Raw genomic sequence first — 24,904 nt, 5'->3', positions numbered from 1 at the left:
CTTCTTACTAAAATCGACAACGCTGTCGTCGATATTATTATATAAAATCGACGCCTTTTTTGTCGATATTCGATTCAATAAAATCGACATCATTGTCGTCGATAATATTATTATATAAAATCGACGTCGTTACTGTCGATATTTGATTCAATAAAATCGACATAAGTGCCGTCGATTTAATTATTTAGATATCGACAAATTTTTTGTCTATATTTTTTTGTCTATTTTAAATTTAAAAAGCGACAACGTTGCCGTCGATTTTAATAGCTATATTTTTTTAATTATTTTTTCTATTTAAAAAATAGTAAACAATTAATACAAATAAACTTTTAAATATAGAAATAAAATTTATATAGGATATTAGATAACAAGACAAATAAACTTTTAAATATAAAAACAAAATTTATATTAAATATTAGATAATGAATTTACAAACTTATTAAAATAATAAATAATCCTCTAACTATGACTTAAGACGAGATAAATTTTCACAATAACCCTTTTTTTAGTCAACTTAATTCTTAACGAAAGCACTAATATATTAAACTACAAAACTTTAAAAGAATCATTATTACAAAAATTAACTATTATAGTTGAAGGATCAAATTTCTCTAAAGTAAAAAAGTTAATAAAAAATTACCAAAAAAATCTCATGCTAACATATAGGATATAGGACATCAATTTGACCCTAACTCCTGATTCCTGACCTGGAATGTACTCTGCAATAGGCACAGCAGACCCTGATGGTGGCTTTAATCTGTACCACAAAATGCTTATTGATATAAGAGATTAATTTTGCAATTTGTATGTTATTTTCCAGTATTAGCATATAAAAAAAATTTATCTGGTTAAGGACTATCCAAGATCACAGTGGAGCACATAATACCTCAGTAATGATTCAAGCATGCTTCTGTTTGAGAAAATGCATCTCTTAGAATTTCTGAAGCATCATGAAGTGATAAAATTCGCTCCCTTTTTTATGAATCCAATAATATATTAGCAATTATCTCAGGAAAAAGTTTGAAAAAGAAAATTTGAGAAAAATTAGTAATATTTCATATACTAAAAAGAGCAAGAACCATGGATCAGGATATAAAATTGGCCTCCACTAAAATTTAAACACTAACTTGCTTGCGGATTTAGCAGCCCCATCGCAGATACCAAATAGCCCAAACTGCAAATTGTGCATTGAAGTGGGTTAGCTCCACTCCCTATATAATTGTGAGAAACAAAATATTGAAGGAATGCCATGAATATATACAGAACCTGATCCAGCCCAGGCAGAGGCCATTGATAATAGCAAACATCTTCCATAGCAAGCTGTTTTGCTCCTCTACGCAAAGCCATGGGATCTGATGCCATACCAACTCCAAATGGAATGCGTTGCTGATTTTGTGCAGCAACATGAACCTGCCATACAATAAAATAACATAGAAGTAAGTATAGGATTGTTTTACAAAAAAAGCAAATGCCATAATCTATGGCATCCAAAAATATAGGCACAACTGCATGCTCACTCCAAGTATCACCATGATAATGTAAACAATATAGCACGTAGATTGTATAGTGAAGTTTCAGTTAAAATTGAGATTTTTGAAGATCATATACAAGAATCTGCTTTTTTCTGAACAAAGAAAAAATAATCACACATAGCCTAATTAGTACCCCATTGTTAGGGGAGGCAGTATATTGGAAGAATAAAAACTGCACTCTGACTCAATCTAAAAGGAAACTACAGTATGATTCAGCTTAACTAAATTCTATATTATAGAGTATAAGTCACCCCTCAACACCAATATAAACTTTAATTTGTTTGTGAAAAATTATGGATGATCCATTAACCACTACAAAGATTTATATATTTCAGCGAATAATAAAATGTAGATAATAATTGTTCCCACTTGAATCCATGAGTATGGTCTATGTACACCAAATTAGGGAGGGCTCCATCATATTCATCAACTTGAAATTCAAGTGGTCGTGCAATGCATCATAATATAGGCTATATCTTAAGAACTAACTGAATAATTTAATTTTTATTCGTATTTTCTGGCATTGAGCAATGATGTTAAATTGCAACTATTATCCTATAGCATGAGAGGAAAATCCTGCACATCTTCTCAAATATATATTATTCTCTATACTAAAGTTTAATTGATGCATGCAAAGTTTTAGTATATGATTCAAATCTCAAAAATTAAAAAAACATTAGCCATGGACAAATATAGCACATCATAAGTGTAACTGACCCATCAGTTTCGAGCAAAGAAGGAAGTGGTCCCTTGAACATTGGCAAATGAAATGAGGATCGATCAGTTGAACAAGTTGACTTAAAATTTAAAACTTGCAGATGCTCCCCCGATAATATAGCAGATTTGACAAATTAAAATTTATAGTCAACATTCAAAGGCTCATTCTGGAATGAAAAATAGGTGCCTGAGGTACTTGGAAACAAGTTTCTTCTTGAATAGTAATCATAATGATCCCTGAAGAATACAAGGTTAAATCTCAAGTGAAAATGAAAAAAACATTGAAGCTTTAACAAGCTAAATATCTATGGACCTACCTCATCAAGAAAACATGTCTCTTCATCAAACAATACAATCAAGGATGAACCAGTAAGTCATGAAGTTTCAGTTTGAAGATAACATTCATATACATAAACTTACAATCAGAACCTGTTGACTATCACGCAAAGCTCTTGAGAAGAAGGTATCTGCTGTAAATATAAGCCAGTCAAGTTCAAAATTTCCAAGTGGTACCTGCAAAAGAAATTCATGTGCATATAAAAACAAAATGCAATTGTGAAAGTTGTAAAACAGAACTTCTCAATAAATTACTTCCACTTGAAGAACAATTAACCAATTTACAGGTTAACGATGTGCATCAAGTTTTATTGAGTTTTTACTCGTGACTTAATTAACAAATTTAGATTGTCAAATATTCCTAAACTGACAATGAGCAGTAAAAATGAATCATCTATTTCTTTTGTAGTTTTTTCAAATATGCCAAGGATTTATAGTGCTTACATGGGCATATCTTGAGAGAGCAATTCTCTCATTTAGCCATTGGCCTGATGCAGCACAATGTTGCATTCCAATTTTTTCAGCAACTTGTTGCCATCCAAGAATCTACAAAGAGCCAAAATTAATTAACATGTTGGAAACTAAACTAGAGGTAGCAAGATATTTTTTTACCTTGATTCTCCTAATAGGACTATATGTTCCATGGTACCTATTTTGAATGTGCTTTAGTGAGCATATCCAAGACCAAGGAGAAAAGATAGAAATAACCGTTAGTGCGGTTCTAAGTATTCTAAAAACAGAAAGCAGAACCAAAGATTACAGGTATATTATATTTTAAGTACGATTATAGTAATCTGCGAGTTTTCTCTTCATTTCGAACAGAACCCCTGCCAAGTGTCTGAATCGAATTTCCACCCTTCTCTGTGACCATCTGCTGCCTTCCAATGGCAGCAGATCTGCTTTCCTCCTGAGAGCATTATAGTGAACAAACTCATGAAGAATGCAAGTGGACAAGTATACATAATACAAATTATTACCAGAAATTAATAAGTTTAAAAATTTGTTTGGAAAGGAAGACATCATTAATAATCTTAACTTAGAAATTGGAATGTAAATCACTTGAAACATTTCATCCTAAAATATTTCAACTGAACATAAAAACTTAAATGCTTGAATCACTGTGGTAAGAAGCATTGAGGATCATCATGTACAACCATTTCGATATGTTATTTTCCAGCAATGTATATCATGATCTCCTTCTACTCTCTCATCCATAAGCACTCATGCTATGCCATTAACAAAAAATAAAATTTCCATAAATGCAGTTAATCAATGTGCTTAGTCCTTTATTCTGAATGAATCATGCTGAAGCAAAATCTGTACCTCAGCAAATGAGTTGAAGTTGTTCCATGAAGCAACAGGTTCCATGCGTACCTTTATTTGCTCATATGCATCTAAAACCGCTGCTCCATACATATCAGAACGACAGCTTCTGCCGTTGGAGAAGAATTAGGAACCTGATTTTGTAGCAAGCATGAGTTGAATCAGAGAGAGTAACTAATTTTGATTGAAGAACGAAAGAGAGAGAGTAACTGATTTTGATTGAGCACGGTCAATTGAAGGCAACAGCAACAACGGCACAGAGAGACGAAGCAATTGATGAAATGTGATGAATTGATTATGTTAACTAGGTTTCAGTGATGCGATTGTTATTAACAGACGCAAATTCAAAATTTCAATATCAAAATAGTAGATACAACAACTGCAAAAATAAGTATAATAATCAGAGAGACTGAGAGGAACTTACATGAACAGGATGGCGCGGTGGCGGGCTCGGCGGAGGAGGAGGAGAAGAAGAAGAAGCTCTGCTCTCCGACGGAGGACGGCGGGTTTTCTCAATTGTCAGAGAAGAAGAAGCTCTACTGATCTGCTCTCTGCCTCTCTTCGTGACGGTGACTTCGTCTCTGGTCTCTACTCTCAAGCGTTGGAGAAGAAGAAGCAGCAGCAGCTTCACTCTGAACTTTGAGTCTATGGAGGTTTGGGGTTAATGTTTGGGAAATTGATTGAAACGAAGGACGCGGGTAATAAACGCGGGCTTAATTTTTTGTTGATAAAAATCGTCGCCAAATTCGTCGATTTTAGTTAAAACAAAAATTAACATATTAACCGTCAATTTTATATAATAAATTTATAGCGTCCATCCTATTGTAAAAGAAGATCTCCATCGTTAAAATTTATCGACGGCAAAAATTGTCGATATTATAATTATTAAAATAGACAACAGGTTAGTCGATTTTAAAGAAAAACAATTATTGAAAGTTGCTAAAATAATAGATAGCATTGTCGTCGATTTTAATATTTTATTTTTAATAATTTCTTGTAGTGAGATCGACACTGTTTCTGTCTATAATATGAGTTTGAGGATTTTACATTGTTACTAAAATCGGCAACATTGTCGTCGATATTATGATATAAAATCGACGCCATTTATGTCGATTTTAATTTGAAAAAAGTAACGCCTTTAGCGTCTATTTTATACATTAAATCCACACCATTTATTTTATTTAAGAAAGCAATCTGAACTGTTTAAATTTATCGACGGAAAGGTTGTCGATATTTTAAATATAAAAATAGATGCCAAGTCCGTCGATTTTAAAATAAAAGTATTTTCGCCCTCCGGTCCGTTGACAATATGACGATAGCTAATAGGGATTTAATGCATCATAAAAAAATCGACGAACAGACTGTCGATTTTATTATTTTATTTTATTTTATTTTATTTTTAAAATATCGACAGCAAGCCATCGATTTTTTGCGTCGATAAATACGCTTTTTCTTGTAGTGTATTAGAGAGCGACATGCTTCTCAGAAATACTCTCCTCATGAGTATGTGATAAACACTGAGATTGGAGAGTCAGAGAGCAACTAGAAAGCTATGTCTGATGAGCATAAGGAAGATTGGTTGAAGGCCATGCAAGAAGAAATGAAATCCTTGCATGAGAATCATACGTTTGAATTGGTGATGCTACCAAAGGGTAAGAGAGCATTCAAGAAAAATGGATATTTAAATTGAAAACGGATGAAAATGTCTCACGGTCAAGGTACAACGCTCGATTGGTTGTGAAAGGCTTTGAGTAAAAGAAAGGTATTAATTTTGAGGAGATTTTCTCTCCAGTTGTGAAGATGTCCTCTATTCGAGTTGTGCTTGGATTGGCAGCTAGCTTGAATTTAGAGGTTGAGCAGCTTAATATGAAGATTGCATTCCTTCACGGTGACATAGATAAATAAATTTATATGGAGCAACCAGAGGGTTTCGAGATTAAAGGAAAGGAGCGCCTTGTATGCAAGTTGAAGAAGAGCTTATATGGGTTGAAGCAAGTGCCAAAGCAGTGGCACACGAAGTTTGATTCCTTCATGAAAGATCATGGGCATAGTAAAACTTCTCCTGATCATTGTGTGTATGTTAAGAAATTCACTGATGGTGATTTTATAATTCTCTTGCTTTATATTGATGACATGTTGATTGTTGGTCATGACATTAAGAAGATTGAAAGTCATAAGAAAGACTTGATCAAATCCTTTGCTATGAAGGATTTGGGTCCTGCAAAAAAATCCTTGGCATGAGTATCACTCGTGACCGGAAGAATAGAAAACTGTGGTTATCGTAGCAAAAGTATATTGAGAAGGTTTTAAAGAGGTTTAGAATGAGTAATTCCAAACCTGTTGGTACTCCACTTACTAGTCATTTCAATCTGAGTTCGCGACAATGTCCTACAAGTGAGAAAGAGAAGGTAGAAATGAAGAAGATTCCATATGCATCTGCAGTTGGCAGTTTGATGTATGTTATGGTTTGCACCAGGCCAGATATTACTCATGCCGTTGGAGTTGTTATTCGGTTTCTCTCTATTCCTAACAAGGAACACTGGCAAGTAGTGAAGTGGATTCTCAGATACCTTAATGGTACTTTCAAAGTTTATTTATGCTTTGGAAGTGGCCAACCTGTATTGGATAGTTGCACAGATGCGGACATGGCTGGGTATCTTAATTCAAGAAAGTCTACTTCTGGGTTATATGATGACTTTTGCAGGGGGAACTGTGTCGTAGTAATCTCGACTTCAGAAATGTGTTGCTTTGTCTACTATAAGAATACATTGCTATTGTTGAAACTTCTAAGGAACTCTTGTGGACGAAGAAATTTCTACAAGAGTTAGGCATCAATCAAGAGAAGTTTGTGTTATTTTGTTAGAGTGCTATCCATCTCAGCAAAAATTCGACATTTCATTCCAGATCAAAGCACATAAAGGTGAGGTATCATTGGATACGTTAAGCGCTTAAGATGAAGTCATATGCACTTGAGAAGATCCATACTGATGATAATAATTCAAATATGATGACTAACAGCTTACCTGCAACGAAATTGATTCCTGCAAAGAGAAGGTGTGCTTGGTAGAACAGTCTATTCTCACTTAAATTGGTGAGGGAAAGATTTATTAGTGGACCCCTAACTAAGTGGGCCCCACAAGTTAGAAATAAAAAATAAAATAAAAATAAAAAGAAAGTGGCTTTTATGCCATGGTGAGAGGGAGAGAGATTTTTGAAAAACACTTTCATTTTTAAAACAAACGAAACAGAGAGAGTGAGGGTTCATCGTCGAAGAAAAGAAGAAAATTGGAGAAAAAGAGCATTGTCATTTTGATTCGATTAAACTAGTAAACTTGCACTATTTCTAATGAAATTTTTATATGTTATTCCTGGTGTAGAGATAAATATTAGGATATAACTTGTTAGTTGTATTGTCTTCTATTTTGTTTGATTTGAGATACCTACTTTGTAAAGAGTTTATGTTGATTCCATCAATTTTGATGATGTATTTTGTTGATTGTTGAGATTCCCTAATGCAGTTAAAAAGACTGATTGTGTATCCATTATTTTAATAGTGAAAGATCTTACTAAATTAAGTCTCGTGGATTTTTTTCCATCTTTTAAAGATTTTTTCACAATAATATTCTGATATTTAATTATTTAATTTTTGCCATTATATTTATTTTTTTTTTTTTTTCGTTGATCCTCAATTTTCCCAACACACGGGACACGTAAGAAGGGTTGTGTTTGAGCCACGGGCCATGCAACGGGGGAGGTAATCGTGTCCATGGGTTGTGCAAGGAGTGGGAGGCAGCGACCACCATGACGGGATTAGAAGTGGTTGTTATGGCAAGGGGAGGTGGTGGCACGGTGGCGAGCGTGACTGCTCCGTTGTTAATGGTGAGCGGGTTCTCGAAGGGACCACAGGGCGAGCTTGCGATGGTGGTTTCAAGAACACCAAAGGTCTGGTTGAAGTTATAATCGATCTTGATGAGTATTTTCTCAAAACTACTGATTCTGGTTCACAAATTTTGTTGCAAGATGTGTTCTATCCCTCTTTCTCCCTATATATATATATATATAGCTTTTGATATCAGCTATCGTGAATTCTATCGGTTTTTTTTTTCTTAACTAGCCTGTGATATGAAATCAAGGGTTTTGAAACCAATCCTTGCCACGTTTATGCTTAAAATGCGGTATAATGATTGTGTTATTGTAATCTCGCTCTCTTTTGGATAATGTAGTATCTAGTCGAAAACAAGGATTTTCAGCACATTTTGTGTGTTCTAAACATAAACATAGATGGAAAGCAGAAGATTATGTTTGCTATAACCTTCATCAAAGGTATCGTAAGGCAATTCACCAACATCTGTTGCAAGAAGGTCGATATCCGCATGAACAAGAGTACGTTGCCCTCCTCCTTTTATGTTGTTGGATAAAAATAATTTATGGTTTGTAAACAATAACTTACCAGGTCGTGTATATGATATTTATCTTACTAAGGGTTGAAATACAAGGATGGCAAGTACTCTCAGCCTCTCAGGTAGTGACCAACGTCCTTGACATGAAGCTCAGGGATGACTACTTGGAGAGACTCAAGAAAATCAGGTCTCACTCATAATTTCTTATCTGATTCAGATTGAATATTTATTTAGAACATGTGAATTTTACATTGTGCTGTTTTGTTAGATTATGGATAGGGATGCTAGTTGTTTGTTTGTTCAATGTAATTTTGAATACAGTTGAATACAATCTCTGTTTAATACTGTGCTAACATGATATGAAATAGACCAGCCGACCAGTTGATTTTGATATTGTTTGCTTTTGGTATGGTTTCTGGTTTAGTTTTTAACAACTTGTTCTTTTCATTTTATGATGGTGTGATTGTTTTTACTATTCTTGTTATAAATTTTATGGGGAATGTTAGGTAAACAATGACTATCTTGAACAACATGAACAACCACCAATCAAATAAAAGTATACTACATCTTAATTTAATGCTACTAATTAAATTTAAGATTAATTTACTCTTTTAACCCTATTAATTCACATTGTTCAAAAATATTATGGTTACCTATACTTTTCCAAATTTTATATAGAGAACAAACTATCCTCCTTACCTAGTAGATACATTTATCTGAATCTTCATCTTTTCAATTTAGTTCAATGACTTCTTATTAATGTGTGTTTAATTCAACTATCCTGCATGTTGTGATCTAAAATCTAATTGCAGATTTTAATAGGTGGTAGTCACTTAGATAAAGACGTCTAAAATATCTTTTTTTTAAAGATATTTTTTAGTAATTAAAATTAAATACATATAATCGATTAAATTGTATTATTTTTGTCAAAATTAGGTCATACAAATTAATTTAACCGAAAAAATGATGAATTAAATTTTGAACCGGTTTAAATTAATATTATTTTTAATAAAGAATTACTACAATACTCTTATTATAGAAAATACTAAAATAATTTATTTTATATATATATTGATTTTGAAAACTCTAAATCCTAATCCTATGACAATAGAGAAATAAAGGACTAGAATTTATGATTATCAAAATTAGTATATATAATAGGAGTATTTTAGTCGTTTTCTATAATAAGGGTATTGTAGTCATTTTTTAGAAAAAATAATATTAATTTAGACCAGTTTAAGATTTGATTCACTATTTTTTCGATTAAATTAATTTGTCTGGTTTAATTTTGACAAAAATAACACAGTTTAATCAATTATATGTGTTAAATTTTAATTATTAGAAAACATTTAAAAAAAACGTTTTTATCTGAGTAGTTCCTTAATATTTTACTTATAATAATTGACTAATAGTTGACTAGTTTTATTAGTTTGATATTGTTATCATGAAAGTTTTACTATTGTATTTAAAAAAAAAGTAAGTATACTTATATCTTCATAAATTGGGAGAACTATTTGATGCGGGCAATCTGGGAATTGAATGGGCAATTAGATTTATGAGATTTACATGAAATTTCAAATAGAACATGACATTCTTATTTTTTTTTGTTATGGTATTAAAATTCTTATAATAATGCTTGAGACACCTTAAATCGAGGCAACTCTTTATCAATTGTCTTTACCTATCTTTTTAGTAACATGGTTAACATCAAATTGTTTATTCCATCTGCTATGGTTTTCTTATAGAATCTTTGGACTCGTTGGCATAACTGAGAAGACTCATCCTATATTTGCAATAAAGTTGAACTCCCATGTCTTGTGGTTTAGCCTGTGTTGATAGAGATCAAGTGAAGACAGATTCAGAGGGTTATCAATACCAGAAAAACTTCAAATTTGAGTTCAAGCAGGACAATTTATAAACTCAAACGTCAAATGATTTGCTTTCATGCTTGTGGAAGTTTGCAGCAGCAAGCACAAAAATTTAGATGCTAGAACACTAAACCATTCTGATGGAGCCCTTGCAAGAGAAAAAACAAGAAATATGATTTATCTAATAGAGGCACATATATGTTACACATATAAGTTGTATATGTAGAATTTTCTTGCATTTATGAGCTTCTAAGTTAGATCAATTTTATACTTTTTAAGGTTTCCAGTAACATTATGTATCCATGTTGTACACTGTATATTGTTGATGTATTACTGTAGATTATTGCATCAATTAAAAAATACTGAATTTCTTATCAATATTTTTTACTTATGAATTTATCATTCTTAATTAAGAAATCATCTTTCCTTTTAAAAATCCTATAAATTGCTTTGCGGTAATATGTAAATTCAGGAAAAATCTTGCAACATAAATCTCTTAGAAAACCTTTACAATTTGGATAAATGGAGATAAAATTTAAGATTTAAGGTTTATAACTTGTTTGTCTCAGATTCTCAGCAATGATGTGTCAAAACGAAATAGCTAGTTAGTTATAAATATAATTAGTCTGTGCTCTGTTTTTTAGTTGTCTTAATACTAAGATCCTTTTATCAAAGTTTAAAATTTTATCTTTTTTACAACAAAATTTTCATAATATAAAAAATTGTAATCCTGGTTCAAGTCTTGTAACTTTGCTGATCAAGATCCTGTAACTCTAGCGTAATTCATATAATTGGATTCTCATATGAGGAAATTCTATGCATTTTTCGTAAAAACAAAATCCATACTTGGATGGTAATTTCATAGAGTTTTGTGATTTCATTTGGTATCATCGATGATTAGTCACAAGGGATCTTGTAATACAAACACAATTTCTGTAACATGGTGATCAAGATCCTATAAATGTAACACCAATTCCTGTAATTAGATTTTCTTGTGAGAAAATTCTTTAAATTTTTATTAAATTTAAAATCCATGCTTGGATAGTGACTTTATGGAGTTTTATGACTATTTGGTGTCTACCATGGTGAGCCACAAGTGATCTAGGATAATTGCATTGCTGTAAATTGTGAGATTGAAGAGTTTGAAGAATGTCCTGTAACTTTGGCATTATTTCCATAACCTGTCGATCAAGATCTTGTAACTCTTGCATTATTGTTGTAGCCGGATTTTCTTGTGAGAAAATTGTTTGAATTTCTCATGAATTCAAATCAATGCTGGATAGTGATTTCTTGGAGTTTTGTAATCATTTGGTATCATCCATGATCTGTCACAAGGGATCTAATGTGGTTGGATTGTTGGAAATTATGAGATTGAAAGTCTAAATAATGTAGTACAACTCTAGCATAATTCCTGTGACTTACCGATTAAGATATTGTAACTCTGGCATAATTTATGTGACTAGATTCGCTTGTGAGAAAATTTCTTAAATTTTTCATGAAAACACAATCTTTGTTTGGATGGTGATTTTGTGGAATTTTATTACTATTTGGTGTCATCCAGGATGAGTTATAAGGGATTTAGTATGATTAGATTTTTAGAAATTGTGAGACTGAAGAAGCTGGAGAATGTCCTATAAGATTGGCCCAATTCTTGTAACTTATGATCATAATTCTGGAACTCTAGCTCAATTTCTATAATTAAATTCCCTTGTGAAAAAAATTCTTAAATTTTTTATGAAATGAAAATCCGTGTATAGATGGTAATTGCATGGAATTTTTTGATTTGGTATTATTCATTAAGTATTTTGTATTTTATTTATTTTTATTTTTTAAATTTGAGATTATGATCTACAGTAATTTGATTGTTTATTTAATTATTAAATATATTAGAATTTTATTTTCATTTCATTTTTTTATTTAGTGTGGTTGGATTGTTAAAAATTGTGAGATTGAAGAGTTTAGAGAATATCTTGTAACTCTGGCGTAATTTTTGTAACCTACAGATCAAGATCCTATAAGTGACATAATTCCTGTAACCAGATTTACTCATGAGAAAATTAATTGAATTTCTCATGAATTCATAATCCATGCTTGGATAGTAATTTTTTAGAGTTTTGTGACCACTTCGTGTCATCTAAGATGAGCCACAAGGGATCCAGTGTGGTTGTGTTATTGAAAATTGTAAGATTAAAGAGTCTGAAGAATGTCTTGTAACTCTGATATAATTCTTATAATCGACAAATCAAGATACCATAACTCTAGCATAAGATCTGTAACTGAATTTTTATGTGAAGAAATTTCTTGAATTCAAAATTCAGACTTAGATGGTAATTTCATGGAGTTTTAAGATCATTTAGTGGTGTCCATGATAAGTCACAAGGGATCTAGTGTGGTTAGATTATTAAAAATGGTGAGATTGAAGAGTTTAGGAAATGTCATATAATTTTAGCATAATTCTTATAACCCACAGATCAAGATCTTGTATAATTCCTATACCTAGCATCCCTCCTAAGAAAATTAGTTGTATTTCTCATAAATTCAAAATCCGTACTTGGATATTAATTTCATAAAATTTTGTGATCATTTGGTATCATTCATGATGGGCCATAGGACTATAGGAGTGTGCAAAAAAACTGTTTCATTGAACTGAATTAAAACTGAATTGAAACTGTTTTAAATAAATCAATTTTTTTAAATAAAAAACTGAACTGAAACCATAATTTTTATCAAAACCAGTTTATTAAAGGGTTATACTGTAGTGCTGAAAGAAAAATTTTTTAGTTGGTGCTAAAAGTATGTGTTATAAGGAGAAAAGCAACACGTATTTACCTTGTTGGTAAAGTCCCGAACAACTCTACAGAATGCTCAGAAAGTACTCTATGAAGTAATTAATTAGTTGATATCCAATTCATGCATTAATGAAGATGATTATAATATTGGACTTTTTTAATGATCCAACAACAATTGGGTAAAATAATTCGACTGACACTATGGTTTGAAACCAAGTGAGAGAGAGTAGGGGTGTTCAAATCCAAACCGATTCAAATTAAATCGCTCATTCAATTCGATCCAAATCGAAAACTGATTAAAACCGTACTAATTCGGATTTGATTGGATTCTATTTTTTGCAAACCGCTGGATTGGATCGGATTTTGGATCTACTTTTCATAACCGATCCAATCCAATACAAACCGCACAAAGTGCTATAATATTATTATTTTATTATTATATTTACAATTATACTTATAACATGTTCAATTTGTTATACATTTTTCTATTATTCATGTATTATTATTATTTAATAAATATTTTATGTTCAAAATGTTATTTATTTATTTATTTTAACTAACCTATAATTTTATTTCTATTGTTATGTTATCGTTAACTTTTTAAGATATTGTTAAAACTTGTTATGTCATTGTTGATTATTTAAAATTTGATGTTGAGACTTGTTATATGTATTTAATTTTTTTATTTAAAAAATCGCAAATCCAAACCGATCCAAACCGCTTGTAATCGGATCGGATTTCCAAAAAGATTTCATCCAATCCAAACCGCACCGCACATAAATTAAGCGTTCGGATCGGATGACTTTTTTCCTTAAAACCGAACCAAACCACATCGCGAACACCCCTAAGAGAGAGTCAAAGCTAGAAGGAACCAAGAGGAAAAAAAAGGCCAGAAAAAACGGAGACTCAAGGAAAAAGGTGGCTTCTTCAAAATTCTAAATTTCTAGTCTTACGCCACTAAAATAATAAGCAAGAAGTTATGATGGACGATTAGGATTTTCAAATTAATTAATTAACAGGTTCTGATCAATGTTTAGAGTTTTAAAATTAATTAATTAACAAGTTCTGATGGATGTTTAGCATTTTAAATTGTTTTATACGGTTTGCAAACTATTTTCTTAAAAAAACCTAATACACGTCACTAAATTCTAAATTCTTACTAATAACACTAAACAATATAAATCACTATTTTTTTAGGGACTGCTACACATACAAGTAAAAAAGGCTTACAAGCCTTACAAATTAACTCAGCCCAATAACTTGTCCACGCGCACTCACTCCCTTTGAATGGAGCGTCAACCCACGCGCGTCACTCAAACGGTTACTCTTTGGAATAAGCGCTCGTCATGGCTAACTCTTCCTCTTCTCCTTCAAACAAAACACAAACCACAAAGTTTCGAGCAACATTCCAAACTGAAGAGACATTATTCAAGGTCGAACTCGTCGCGAAGATAGAACTCTCCATCAACAATCTCCAGAAAAAACGAAGAAATATTATTCAAGGCACGTTACTATTTTACTCATCTTGTACATTTTTCACATTTCTGTTTCTGATTTCGAAATCGAAGAACTAGGTTTTACTGTTCTTCCATGTTCTTCTAGATTTTACTGATCTTCTTGTTCTAAATCTCATATCACTATTTTTACTGTTCTTCTTATTCTAGGTTTTACTCTTCTTGTAAGTTCCTCTAGGTTTTATTGTTCTTCAAAGTGGTTCTAGGTTTTACTGTTCTTCTTGTTCTAGTTCTTCTCGTAACTGATTTTTCGCTGTATATTGCTTAATTTGTTGGGTGTATATGGAGTAATTTGTATGGGTGTATATGGTTGATTGTTCGGTGTATATGGCGTAATGTGTTGGGTGTATATGGTTGATTGTTGGGTGTATATGGCGTAATTTGTTGGGTGTATATTCTTGAACCCATATCATGTAATATAATCAACTGTTGCAACTGTCCTAATATTGCTTGTCCTTGGGTGTATATTGCTTGACATTGTAATATTGCTTGAGCTTGTATATTTATCCATGTTTCAGTGAATTGAACATAATTTTGAACTGATCTAATTAAATACTTATGAAATTGGTTTGGGTGTATGTGCCTGATCTAAGTTTTTATCGTTCATCTTATTCTAGCTTTTACAATTCTTTTTGTTCTAGTTCTTCTCCTAACTGATTTTTGTGTGTATATTACGTAATTTGTTGGGTGTATATGGCGTAATGTGTTGGGTGTATATGGTTGATTGTTGGGTGTATATGGCGTAATTTGTTGGGTATATATTTCTGAACTCATATAATTTAATATAGTCAACTGTTGCAAATGTTCTAATACTGCTTGTCCTTGGCTGTATATTGCTTGACATTGTAATATTGCTTGAGCTTGTATATTTATCGATGTTTGATTCAATTGAACATCATTTTGAACTGATCTCATCAAATACTTATGAAATCAGTTTTTGTGTATCTGGTTGATCTATGAGTGTATCTGACTGATATCCATGAGTGTATTTTTCATTGCAGTAAAAATGGAAGGCAAAAAACAAGCTGAAAAAAATGTAAGAACAAATATATGTCTTCTATTCCATGAAATGAATCAAGACAAAGCTGAAGCCATTAGCGGAAGTCATGCAATAAGACTGTCCAGACCATCCTCATTGTTATTGAGTCAATTTTGCCAGATAGATTCTAATGATATTGACACTGATTAATGTAACTGTTATATACTCTTGTAAGAAATTGAACACATGCTGTAAATATATTTGATCCAATTATAAGTAATTTTTTTTCCATAATTAAACTCTCTCTGGTGTATTGAAAATGTCTGATTTACAGGTACTATAATATGAAGGAAAACATCAAACCAAATATACACCCATAACCTGACATTTTACACCCAAAGAATGTTGATTATACACCCAAACATCTATTCCCCCTGATGATTTATCCCTAAAAATTCTAAACCATAAACCCTAAGCACTAACCTAAAACCTAAACCCTAAACCCTAAACACTAAATCCTAAATCCTAAACCCTAAACCCTAAACCATATACCCTAAATCCTAAACCCTAAACACTAAATCCTAAACCCTAAAAACCTAAACCCTAAACCATAAACCCTAAACACTAATTAAACATTAAAAACCTAAACCCTAAACCCTAAACACTGAACCCTAAACACTAAACTCTAAACCCTAAACCCTAAAAACCTAAATCATAAATACTAAACCCTAAACACTAAACCCTAAACACTAAAAACCTAAACCCTAAAAATCTAAACCCTAAACCCTAAATCACCCGACCTATTATACACCCAAATCATTAATTTTTACACTCATAAAATCTCATTTTACACCCAAGAAAAGTTAAATATACACCAGACTCTATTCCCTTATGCTTTATCCCTAAACCCTAAGCCCCTAAACCCTTAAACCCTAAACCCTATACCAAAATAAAAAAAAACAATAATTTATAACATAAACAGCAGATTCTGAAATATATATATGTAAAATGTCAAACACAAGAAAATTCAAAAATACACTCAAGAAAATATGGTTTACATCCATATTCTGTAACTATACACCCAAAAAACTATCCACTGCTGCTGGTTCCCTGAACTGATAATTCATAACACGTCCTTGATATTGGCTGGAATTTGGATGCACCACTGATACAGCATGAAAGAAGTTTAACTGGATATAATAAACCTGCAGCCTTGGCATAGTCCTTATAAAATTTTGTAGCATCTTCAAGGTTTTTAAAAGTCATTCCTACCTTGGGAACAAGTTGCTCATCAACAACAGAGAGAGACTGCAAAATACAACATGTTAAAAACAAGAAAATATTATAGAATTTCTGCACCTCATAAAAAAAATAACAATCAAAGTAACATACAACCAAGGACTCCTAATATACACCCGAACGACAACAAGTCAATTAAAAATAACAAGAAAAACCATAAACTGTAAATACACCCAAACCTCCATAAAAATACACCCAAAAAGTTCTGATCTACACCCGAGCGTCTGCTATAAATTGCAGATAATTAATCAAAATTAATACATTAGATTCAATCCACAGATTATGTTCACGCATTAATTTCACAGTCTAGCTTCACGAATTATTCAGCTAGACAATCAAAATTAACTGAAACTAAATCAAACCTCAAGAACTTTGTTCGATTCAAATTCAAAATCCACTTCACTGTGATTGAGCTGACAATCTGAGATTGAATCCACTTCGCCATGATTGCGCTAACAATCTGAGGTTGAATCATCCATTATCTTCAAAAGGACTTCAAAATTTGATTTCAGAAACCAGAAAATCAAAATAAAATGAAGCTAGCGTTACAGTTCGCAAAACTCAAGCGAATGACGAAGACCAAAGAAGTGATAAACGCAGAAGAAAGAAGGATCCAAAAGACCAGGGGAGAATGCGAAAAGGAGAACGAAGAAACCTGGCAAGAGATTCGAAGAAGGTAAGGAAATCTTTTGAAGATTGGAAGAGAGATATTCGCGCGTTAATTGATTTTGATTGAAACTAAAGTCTGTTATATAGCGCGTGACTTGTACGTATGAATTAGAGCGCGTTTAGGGTTTTAGTAAGTTCCGCACTTGTAAGACTTGTAAATGCTAATGGCTTGTATGCTAAGATTAATTCTTTTTTTTTATAATTTTTACTAATAATACTAAACAAATATCCCTTAAACCTTAGGAGTCCGTTTCTTTAATTAAAATTACTTATTTTAAAATTTATTGTTTAATTTGGTATGCATGATTTGTTTTAATAAAATATCCTACATAAGTAAAGTTAAATTATATTTAAGAATTTAAAAAGAAAAATTATTTTTGCTAGTATTTTGTAATTTAAATTTTTTGATGTTTTTTTTTATAAAAATATTGAAGATAGTAAATGCAAAGTAGTTAAGAATTAACACAGGAATTATAACCTTTAGCAATGTGCATAATAGATAGTAAAGAATAGATGCAAAATCTAGTACTAATTTGAATCAAAAGATGAAATATTAATATAAAGCTTATTGGAATGACAAATAAAACTCACAATCCAAATTCATGTGGTGTTTGTGCAATAACTAAACTTCTTTCTCAGTAACATTGTACTTACAAAATTCCCAATGTCCTTATCCTAGAAACATATAATTCACTTTGGGAAATGAAAAAAGCACCAAACATACATGAATTCTAAGCAAGAGCTCGACAGCATTCAGTTTTTTATTGGAACAAGGAGCAACCTTGAACCTAAAAGAAAAGAACTAGAAAAATAAAAAAATTCAAATTCAAAAATTTATTTGAAACGAAAACTTCTAGAAGATTCAATTAGGATTAAGAGTAAGTAAGAACTACGAACCGGTCTTGTAAGAGAATTACATGAGTGTCAATCATCCATTCGGGATACATCAGTTATTTCGCAAACCATTTCCGAGCCTCCGCGCTTTTCAGCTTCGACGCTTCAACCACGTCAATCTCCTTTGGTGACTCAGGTATAGGTTTGCCGCCGCCCCACTGCCTCCCTCCGCTAAAACCACCACCTCTGACCCCGTCGTGATGGGCGCCACCTCTCACTCCTTCCACAGCACCCTCATTGCACGACCCATGGCACAACCACGCCCCTTCTACATGGCCCGCGTAATCACAAAACCGTGGCTTGTGGATAAACAATACGGCCCTGTGGGTATAATGCACGACCTGTGGAGAACCCAAGTCTCTTTGCCGGTGGTCTCTTCTCAACTATTTCAAAATTGATTGTAACTAAATTATTTCATCATCATCTCTTTGTACTTTCGTAGCTGTTTTAATGCTCAACTAGTGCCAGATGAGTTAAAACTTGAAAAGGTGATTAATTAGACTGTTCGATTTATGTGTTATGTGTCAAATATGTGACACTTTCTAACTTTGGAAATGAGAGAAATTAAAAGTTACTAAATTAACAATTATCCGAGAAGTCACTGGTGCTGGTGGTAGTAATACAGAGAAATTTGTTGTTCTTCACCTTCGATTTGATAAGGTATTTCACTTTTTCATTTATTGATAATCTTAAAAATCTACAGGAGATTGTAATGTGCGTCTCTTTATTTTTTTTATAGAAGTAATTTCGATAAAGATATTAAAAATATTCGTTTTTTCAAAGACGTTTACATGTGTTAATATTATTGGATATCTTTATTAAATTGAATAATAATTTATTTTTTAATAAATCAGAACAAAATCGGTTTATTATAGCAACAATAATAAATTTTTTTTTGGTGACTAAACAAGGAAAGAAACAAAGCAAAAACTATTCTAAATCTGAGCGGATGATTCGTTGGAGATCAACACTAGGCTCAGACCAAATAACATGATTAAAGTTACTCTTGGCACCATATTTAGCCATCCAATCCACAGCTCTATTTGCTTCTCGGGACACCCATTCAACGTGAACAAGCCAAGGACGAGATAAAAACTCCTGAATCTTGTGAACCAAATCTGTTACTTCAGATGGATACCCACTTGTAAGCTCATGCATGATGGGCAGAATGTCAAGGTAATCTGTTTCACATATAATATCCCTCAAACCGCAATCCCAAGCTAAAACCAGCCCCCTCCAAGCAGCAAATAATTCATATCTGATTATAGACCAAGGGGGAATGCTTCCAGAGCAGCCCGAGATCCAATCTCCCTTAGAATCTCTAATAATACACCCAAATCCCGCTAAATTTGAATCCATATACAAGCTTGCATCACAATTAACTTTAAAACTATTGCCTACCGGTGGTTCCCAACACAGGCAATTTCGGAGAGACCTAAAGGCATTGCTTCGATTCCTGTAAACCTGTAAGTCCTTGGCGGTAATTCTGGCAAGGCAACAACCTTATGGTCTGTCCAAGGGTTGTCAGTGTTGAATATGTCATTGCACCTATGTCTCCATACCCACCAAAGCCCTGCACCAAAGGACGCCTCATTGTTAGCCAAGGCCTTCCGAAACCACTATTCAAGAGCAGTACCAGCCGTCGAGTCCAGGATACTAGGATCCAACATATACCAGATTGCCTTAGCTTTGATCGTTCACAGTCTCTAAGGTAATGCTCCATAGTCTTCTACGCCTTGTTACATCTCTTACACATATCTGAAGAAGCTAAATGCCGCTTGAATCGAAAGGTTTCAGTTGGTAGAGCATCATGTAAGCTAAGCCACATAGTAAATTTAAACTTCTCTGGAATGTTTGTGTTCCACAACCAGTTCCAATTACAGTTGGCATTCCAATTTAATATTTTCTTTAATAACCATCTGTAACCCTCCCTTGCACTATACTTTTTTGTTGCTGCAGGCCACCACTCCCACTGTGGCTCCAACTCAGTCAAACTAGGATATCTCAGACCACAAATAAACTGCTTAATCTCATGCGGAATAGGCGTGGTAAGACTATCAACCTCCCAAGACACCCCTTTCCACAAGTCAGCCACCATGAAATCTGATTCAGAAATATGTACATAAGGAACAAGGTTGCAAAGCTTACCAAAAGGAGTCCACTCATTATACCAAACTGATTTGTGGACATCTCCAATATTCCAATGAAACCCTTCCTTGAGATGCTCATAGGCACTAACAATGTTCTTCCAGGTAGCCAATGAAGAATTTCTACTGTTTCCGTTCATACCAGATTGATTCCTGAGATATTTATGCTTCAGAACCTGCACCCATAACTTCTCACTATTATTTAGACAATCCCATACCAACTTTCCCAGAAGCGCCATGTTAGCACAGGAAGTATCCCTAATACCCAATCCTCCTGCCTTTTTAGGAGTTATAGCAACCTCCCACCTGACCAGAGGCAGCCCTTTTCTAGTCGCTTGGCATTTCCACAAGAATTGTCTCATCAAGGAATCAATTTTATTACATGCATACTTCGGGAGAAGAGAAATTTGCATTTCATAAACTGGGATAGAGGCCATAACCGATTTAACAAGACAAAGCCTCCCTGCCTTATTCAGTAGGCGTCTTTTCCAACTGGAGAGCTTTCTCGAAATTTTTTCAATAATCTCCTGAGCCGTCTTCCTGGAAGCTCTGGCATGACCGATGTTAATTCCCAGGTATTTACCCAAATCATTGCAAAACCGGATGTTAGAGACCCCTGAGAGAATCTCTTTTCTCCTCTCCGACACCCTCTTGGAACACTGGGCCTTTGACTTATGAAGATTTACCTTTAAACCTGACGCTCTAGAAAACAAGTCCAAACAATGCATGACCTCTATTACTTGAGCTTTTGATGCCTTACAGAAAAGCAAAAGATCATCTGCAAACATCAAATGAGAGAGTCGTGGTCCATTCCTAGAAACCGCAACTGGGTTCCACAAACCTTGGGAAACTCTATGAGAGATAAAGCAGGCAAGCATTTCCATACAGAGTACAAATAGATAAGGAGACATAGGATCTCCTTGCCTCAACCCTCTCTTTGGATTGAAATTTTGGAGCCTGTTCCCATTCCACAAAACTGCCAACGAAGAGGAAGTCAACAATTCAATATAAGATTAATGGTAGCCTTTGGAAACCCAAACCGGACCAAAGTAGCTTCCAAAAAACGCCAGTCTACCCTGTCATAAGCTTTTTCCAAATCAATCTTGAACGCCATGGTCCCTTTTCGAGACTTGGTGTTCCTCATGAAGTGCATAATCTCTTGAGCAATGATAATATTCTCTGTGGTTCCTCTTCCTGGAATGAACCCTCCTTGCAAAGGACTAATGATCTCCGACAGGAAAGGTCTGAACCTGTTAACTAGAACCTTTGTGACAATTTTATAAATTACATTACATAAGCTAATAGGCCGAAACTCCCGTAAGGAAGAGGGAACTTCCACTTTAGGAATTAGAACAATGAGAGTATCGAAAATAGCCGCATTCAATGGCTCACCCTCAAAGGCTCGCTTGACTAGTCTACACACATCGTTGCTAAGAGAGTCCCAGAACTCTTTGTAGAAAATTGCTTGAAATCCATCTGGCCCTGGGGCTTTAAATGAACTCATGGTCATCACAGCTCTTTTAACCTCTTCAGACGTCACCGGTTCCACTAACTTTTGACAAGCCTCAGTACTAAGAGACGGGAAAGGAAAAGGCCCCATGGCGTCCAGGTCAATATCCTCCCTTGTAGAAAAGAGCTTTTGAAAGAAAGAATTTGCCGCCATTTCTAGAGTCGTAGTCTCCGATCGATTTAATTATTAGATCTGATTTGATCCGATCGATTTACACAATTTAAACCGAATCATGTTTAAGTTTTTTGATAAAAATACAAATATATTCCTGATTTTTGTTTAAAAAAAATAAAAAAAAATTATAAACCAGTGGATTATGTAAATTGGTGGTTCGACCGAATCTGAATTTATTGTTATTGTTATAAAAAATTAATTTTATTCTAGTTTGTTAAAAAAACAAAAAATATGTCTTTACAAAAAGACTTTTTATGCATTTTTACAGGACATCCTCTTTCTTTTTGGTGGTACGACTATCTGTTCACTATGAGAGTGCATGAGTTGCATCCATTTGGTGGCACCTTATAATGCAAACATTGCTTATCATGGAAGAGGTAAATATTAAATTAAAAGATAAATATGTCCAGATCATTAATTGTCTTTTACTCAATTTAAAATCTAAATTAGCACACCTATGAGAATTTTGTAGTTCAGATGCGCTTGGGTGGTTCCTTCACTATGTATCTCTTTTTTTGTTTGTTACAGTAGATTTCTTTGTAAATTTAAAGTTTAGCTGTGTAATATATATACATTTTTTTCTGGTTCTCTTTTTTCGGCAGAATATGGAAGCTCATTCAGCCTGTAATTTTGGTGACGGAAAAGCTGAAAAGTTGGCACTTGCAAAGCATAGAAACTAGAAAGGTCATGTGGCAAGGAAGGGTGGTTAATTCCCAATTTACTACTGATGAGGAGTTGAGGGGTCAGGGCTGCTGCCCGATGACTCCAGAAGAGATTGGTTTACTACTAGCAGCTCTGGGATTCAACAACTGCAATCGTGTCTATCTTGTCTCGCACAAGGTTTTTTAATCATGTTGCTTCTTAGTTTGACACTTGAAAGACTTGTCTGCAGATGATTGTCATCTTCTATAATTAGGAAGGTGATTCCATTTTCATTGATTTTAAGAAATAGTAATGATGATTTTTCAGGTCTATAATGGAAAAGCAAGAATTTTAACTTTGAGGCAATTATTTCCACCGATGGAATACAAGAAGAGTCTTACTTCACCTGATTTCTGAAAAGAAACCTTAGGAAAATTTCTAAGGTATGGTTTTGAGCTATTTTAGCTTACTTTGTATCTTAAAACTTATTGGGAGAAATAATATTGTGTAAATTACATAACCTCTCCTAAGTTTAGGCGATATTGTGACTTGTCCCTCCAATACTAATATCACCTCTAGGGAAGTTAGCGTCGTATTTATAAGAGAGATTAGAGTCATGTTTTACAAAATACAAGCATGTCTAGTGTGATATAAGTTACCCTAAATATTACTGAGTCACCTAATCACAGGGAAACATGAACATAATTTGGGGAGTCAAGCTATTTGTTATAAAGCTTGAAAGTAAAAAACTTAAGAGTAGTTAGCATTATATAAATTTTATGTTTCTCTTCAACTAAGTGATTTATTAATAAAAGTCTTTTTTCATGTGCTTTATTTTGAAAAATTGGCATATTCTAATACTATCAGAAGACTAAATTCTGATCAAATTTTGTGCAGTATTTTTACAACAGTTTATCACATGCGCCCAATGTCATTCGGTGTAATCTTTAGGGCTGTGTTTGTTTCCGAGAACAGGACAGGACAAGACATTGAGAATAGGATAGGACAAGACACTGATGGACATAAACACAAAATTTTGTGTTCTTGTATTCTGTTTAGTGATAAATTAGAACAAATTATGAAAATCCAATTTATTCTCATTTTTTTCATTCAAAAAATTTGAGATGAAAAATATAATAATAAAAAATATAATTATGAAAAATTAATAAAAATAATGAAAGAAAAATAAAAAATAAGTTGTGTTCCTTGTTAGTGTCTCCGTGTCTTTCCTATCAGGATGAACACAAAATACACTAATTTAGTGTCTCTAGACACATTGTCTCTGTCCATGTCTGCTCTGCCAAATACAATTTTGTGTCTCTATATCCCTGTCTCAGTGTCCCGTCTCTGTAAATAAACGCAGCCTAGGTGTTATCCAGGGTAAAAGACTAAACTCTCTTGCCACTAGTTTATCACTAGCTTAGAAGATTTTTCTTTTTTGGAGGACTATTCTTAAAAGAAAGTTCTTCTAATTCTCTTGCTCAAAGTGTTTGAATTCTTAAAAAGGATAGTTCATCATAACGTGTATAGAATATATATTAGTTGTAGAATGCACTTAATTAATAATCAAATAATATATATTAGTTCATCGTAACCGAAGCTAGCTTAGGGTAGTTAATTAATAATTATGCTACTATATATATATATACTAGATGAGAGATTTATGTAAATGCATAACATTCACATATGAATGTCGCTTTTGAAACCCGACGGGGCCAACCTTTTAAAACATTATATTTTTATTATTATTTATTATTAGTGGTATTATTATTCAATAAATTAAAGCCAATTAACCCTAACTGTATTTATTATGTTTTTAAATTATATTTTTATTGTAGGAATTGGTAAATTAAAAAAGTGAGATTTTATTGCCAAAAAATTAGAAAATAGATTTTTTAGAACGAACAATAGAACAACGTAAAATATGATAGAGATTTTATTTATTAAGAATTACATATTAAGACATTTATAGTTAAAAAATCAGGTTATATTCTATACTTTGTATAGAAGTTATTACTTTTAATTTTTAATACTAAAAAATTATATATTATGTTCAATATTTTGTTTATGAGTTATATAATATTTTGTTTATGGATTATAAATTTTTGTTA

The 24,904-nt window shown here is 32.9% G+C and overlaps 2 protein-coding genes across 10 annotated transcripts; one reads left to right on the top strand and one right to left on the bottom strand.

Moving 5' to 3' along the window:
- Positions 1 to 382: 382 nt before the first annotated feature.
- LOC112777611 (DNA polymerase epsilon catalytic subunit A) lies at positions 383 to 4,644 on the bottom strand. Of its 9 annotated transcripts, XR_011877537.1 has the most exons (11): positions 4,333 to 4,644; positions 3,909 to 4,042; positions 3,368 to 3,492; positions 3,198 to 3,248; positions 3,030 to 3,131; positions 2,567 to 2,762; positions 2,250 to 2,486; positions 1,267 to 1,410; positions 1,128 to 1,174; positions 887 to 972; positions 383 to 757 (listed from the first exon to the last, which is right to left on the bottom strand). XR_011877537.1 is itself a non-coding variant. In XM_072227574.1 (10 exons), the coding sequence occupies exons 2-6, from the start codon at positions 3,999 to 4,001 to the stop codon at positions 2,475 to 2,477; spliced, it is 351 nt and encodes a 116-aa protein (XP_072083675.1). In that variant the 5' UTR covers positions 4,002 to 4,042; positions 4,333 to 4,644; the 3' UTR covers positions 383 to 757; positions 887 to 972; positions 1,128 to 1,174; positions 1,267 to 1,410; positions 2,250 to 2,474. The 9 variants fall into 9 exon arrangements, 7 of the variants coding, with proteins under 7 accessions (XP_072083675.1, XP_072083671.1, XP_072083670.1 ...); XM_072227574.1 differs by lacking the exon at positions 3,368 to 3,492 and having other exon boundaries at positions 2,670 to 2,762; XM_072227570.1 differs by lacking the exon at positions 3,368 to 3,492 and having other exon boundaries at positions 2,250 to 2,762.
- Positions 4,645 to 7,597: 2,953 nt separating this feature from the next.
- LOC140181932 (uncharacterized) lies at positions 7,598 to 10,585 on the top strand. Its single transcript, XM_072227660.1, has 4 exons — positions 7,598 to 7,850; positions 8,132 to 8,291; positions 8,391 to 8,495; positions 10,054 to 10,585. The coding sequence occupies exons 1-3, from the start codon at positions 7,710 to 7,712 to the stop codon at positions 8,432 to 8,434; spliced, it is 345 nt and encodes a 114-aa protein (XP_072083761.1). The 5' UTR covers positions 7,598 to 7,709; the 3' UTR covers positions 8,435 to 8,495; positions 10,054 to 10,585.
- The last annotated feature ends 14,319 nt before the right edge of the window (positions 10,586 to 24,904 follow it).

Source organism: Arachis hypogaea, chromosome 19 (genome assembly GCF_003086295.3).
Source record: "Arachis hypogaea cultivar Tifrunner chromosome 19, arahy.Tifrunner.gnm2.J5K5, whole genome shotgun sequence".
Lineage (NCBI taxonomy): Eukaryota > Viridiplantae > Streptophyta > Magnoliopsida > Fabales > Fabaceae > Arachis > Arachis hypogaea.
Note: the sequence above shows the minus strand (reverse complement) of the source record. Positions and strands in the feature narration are given on the sequence as shown.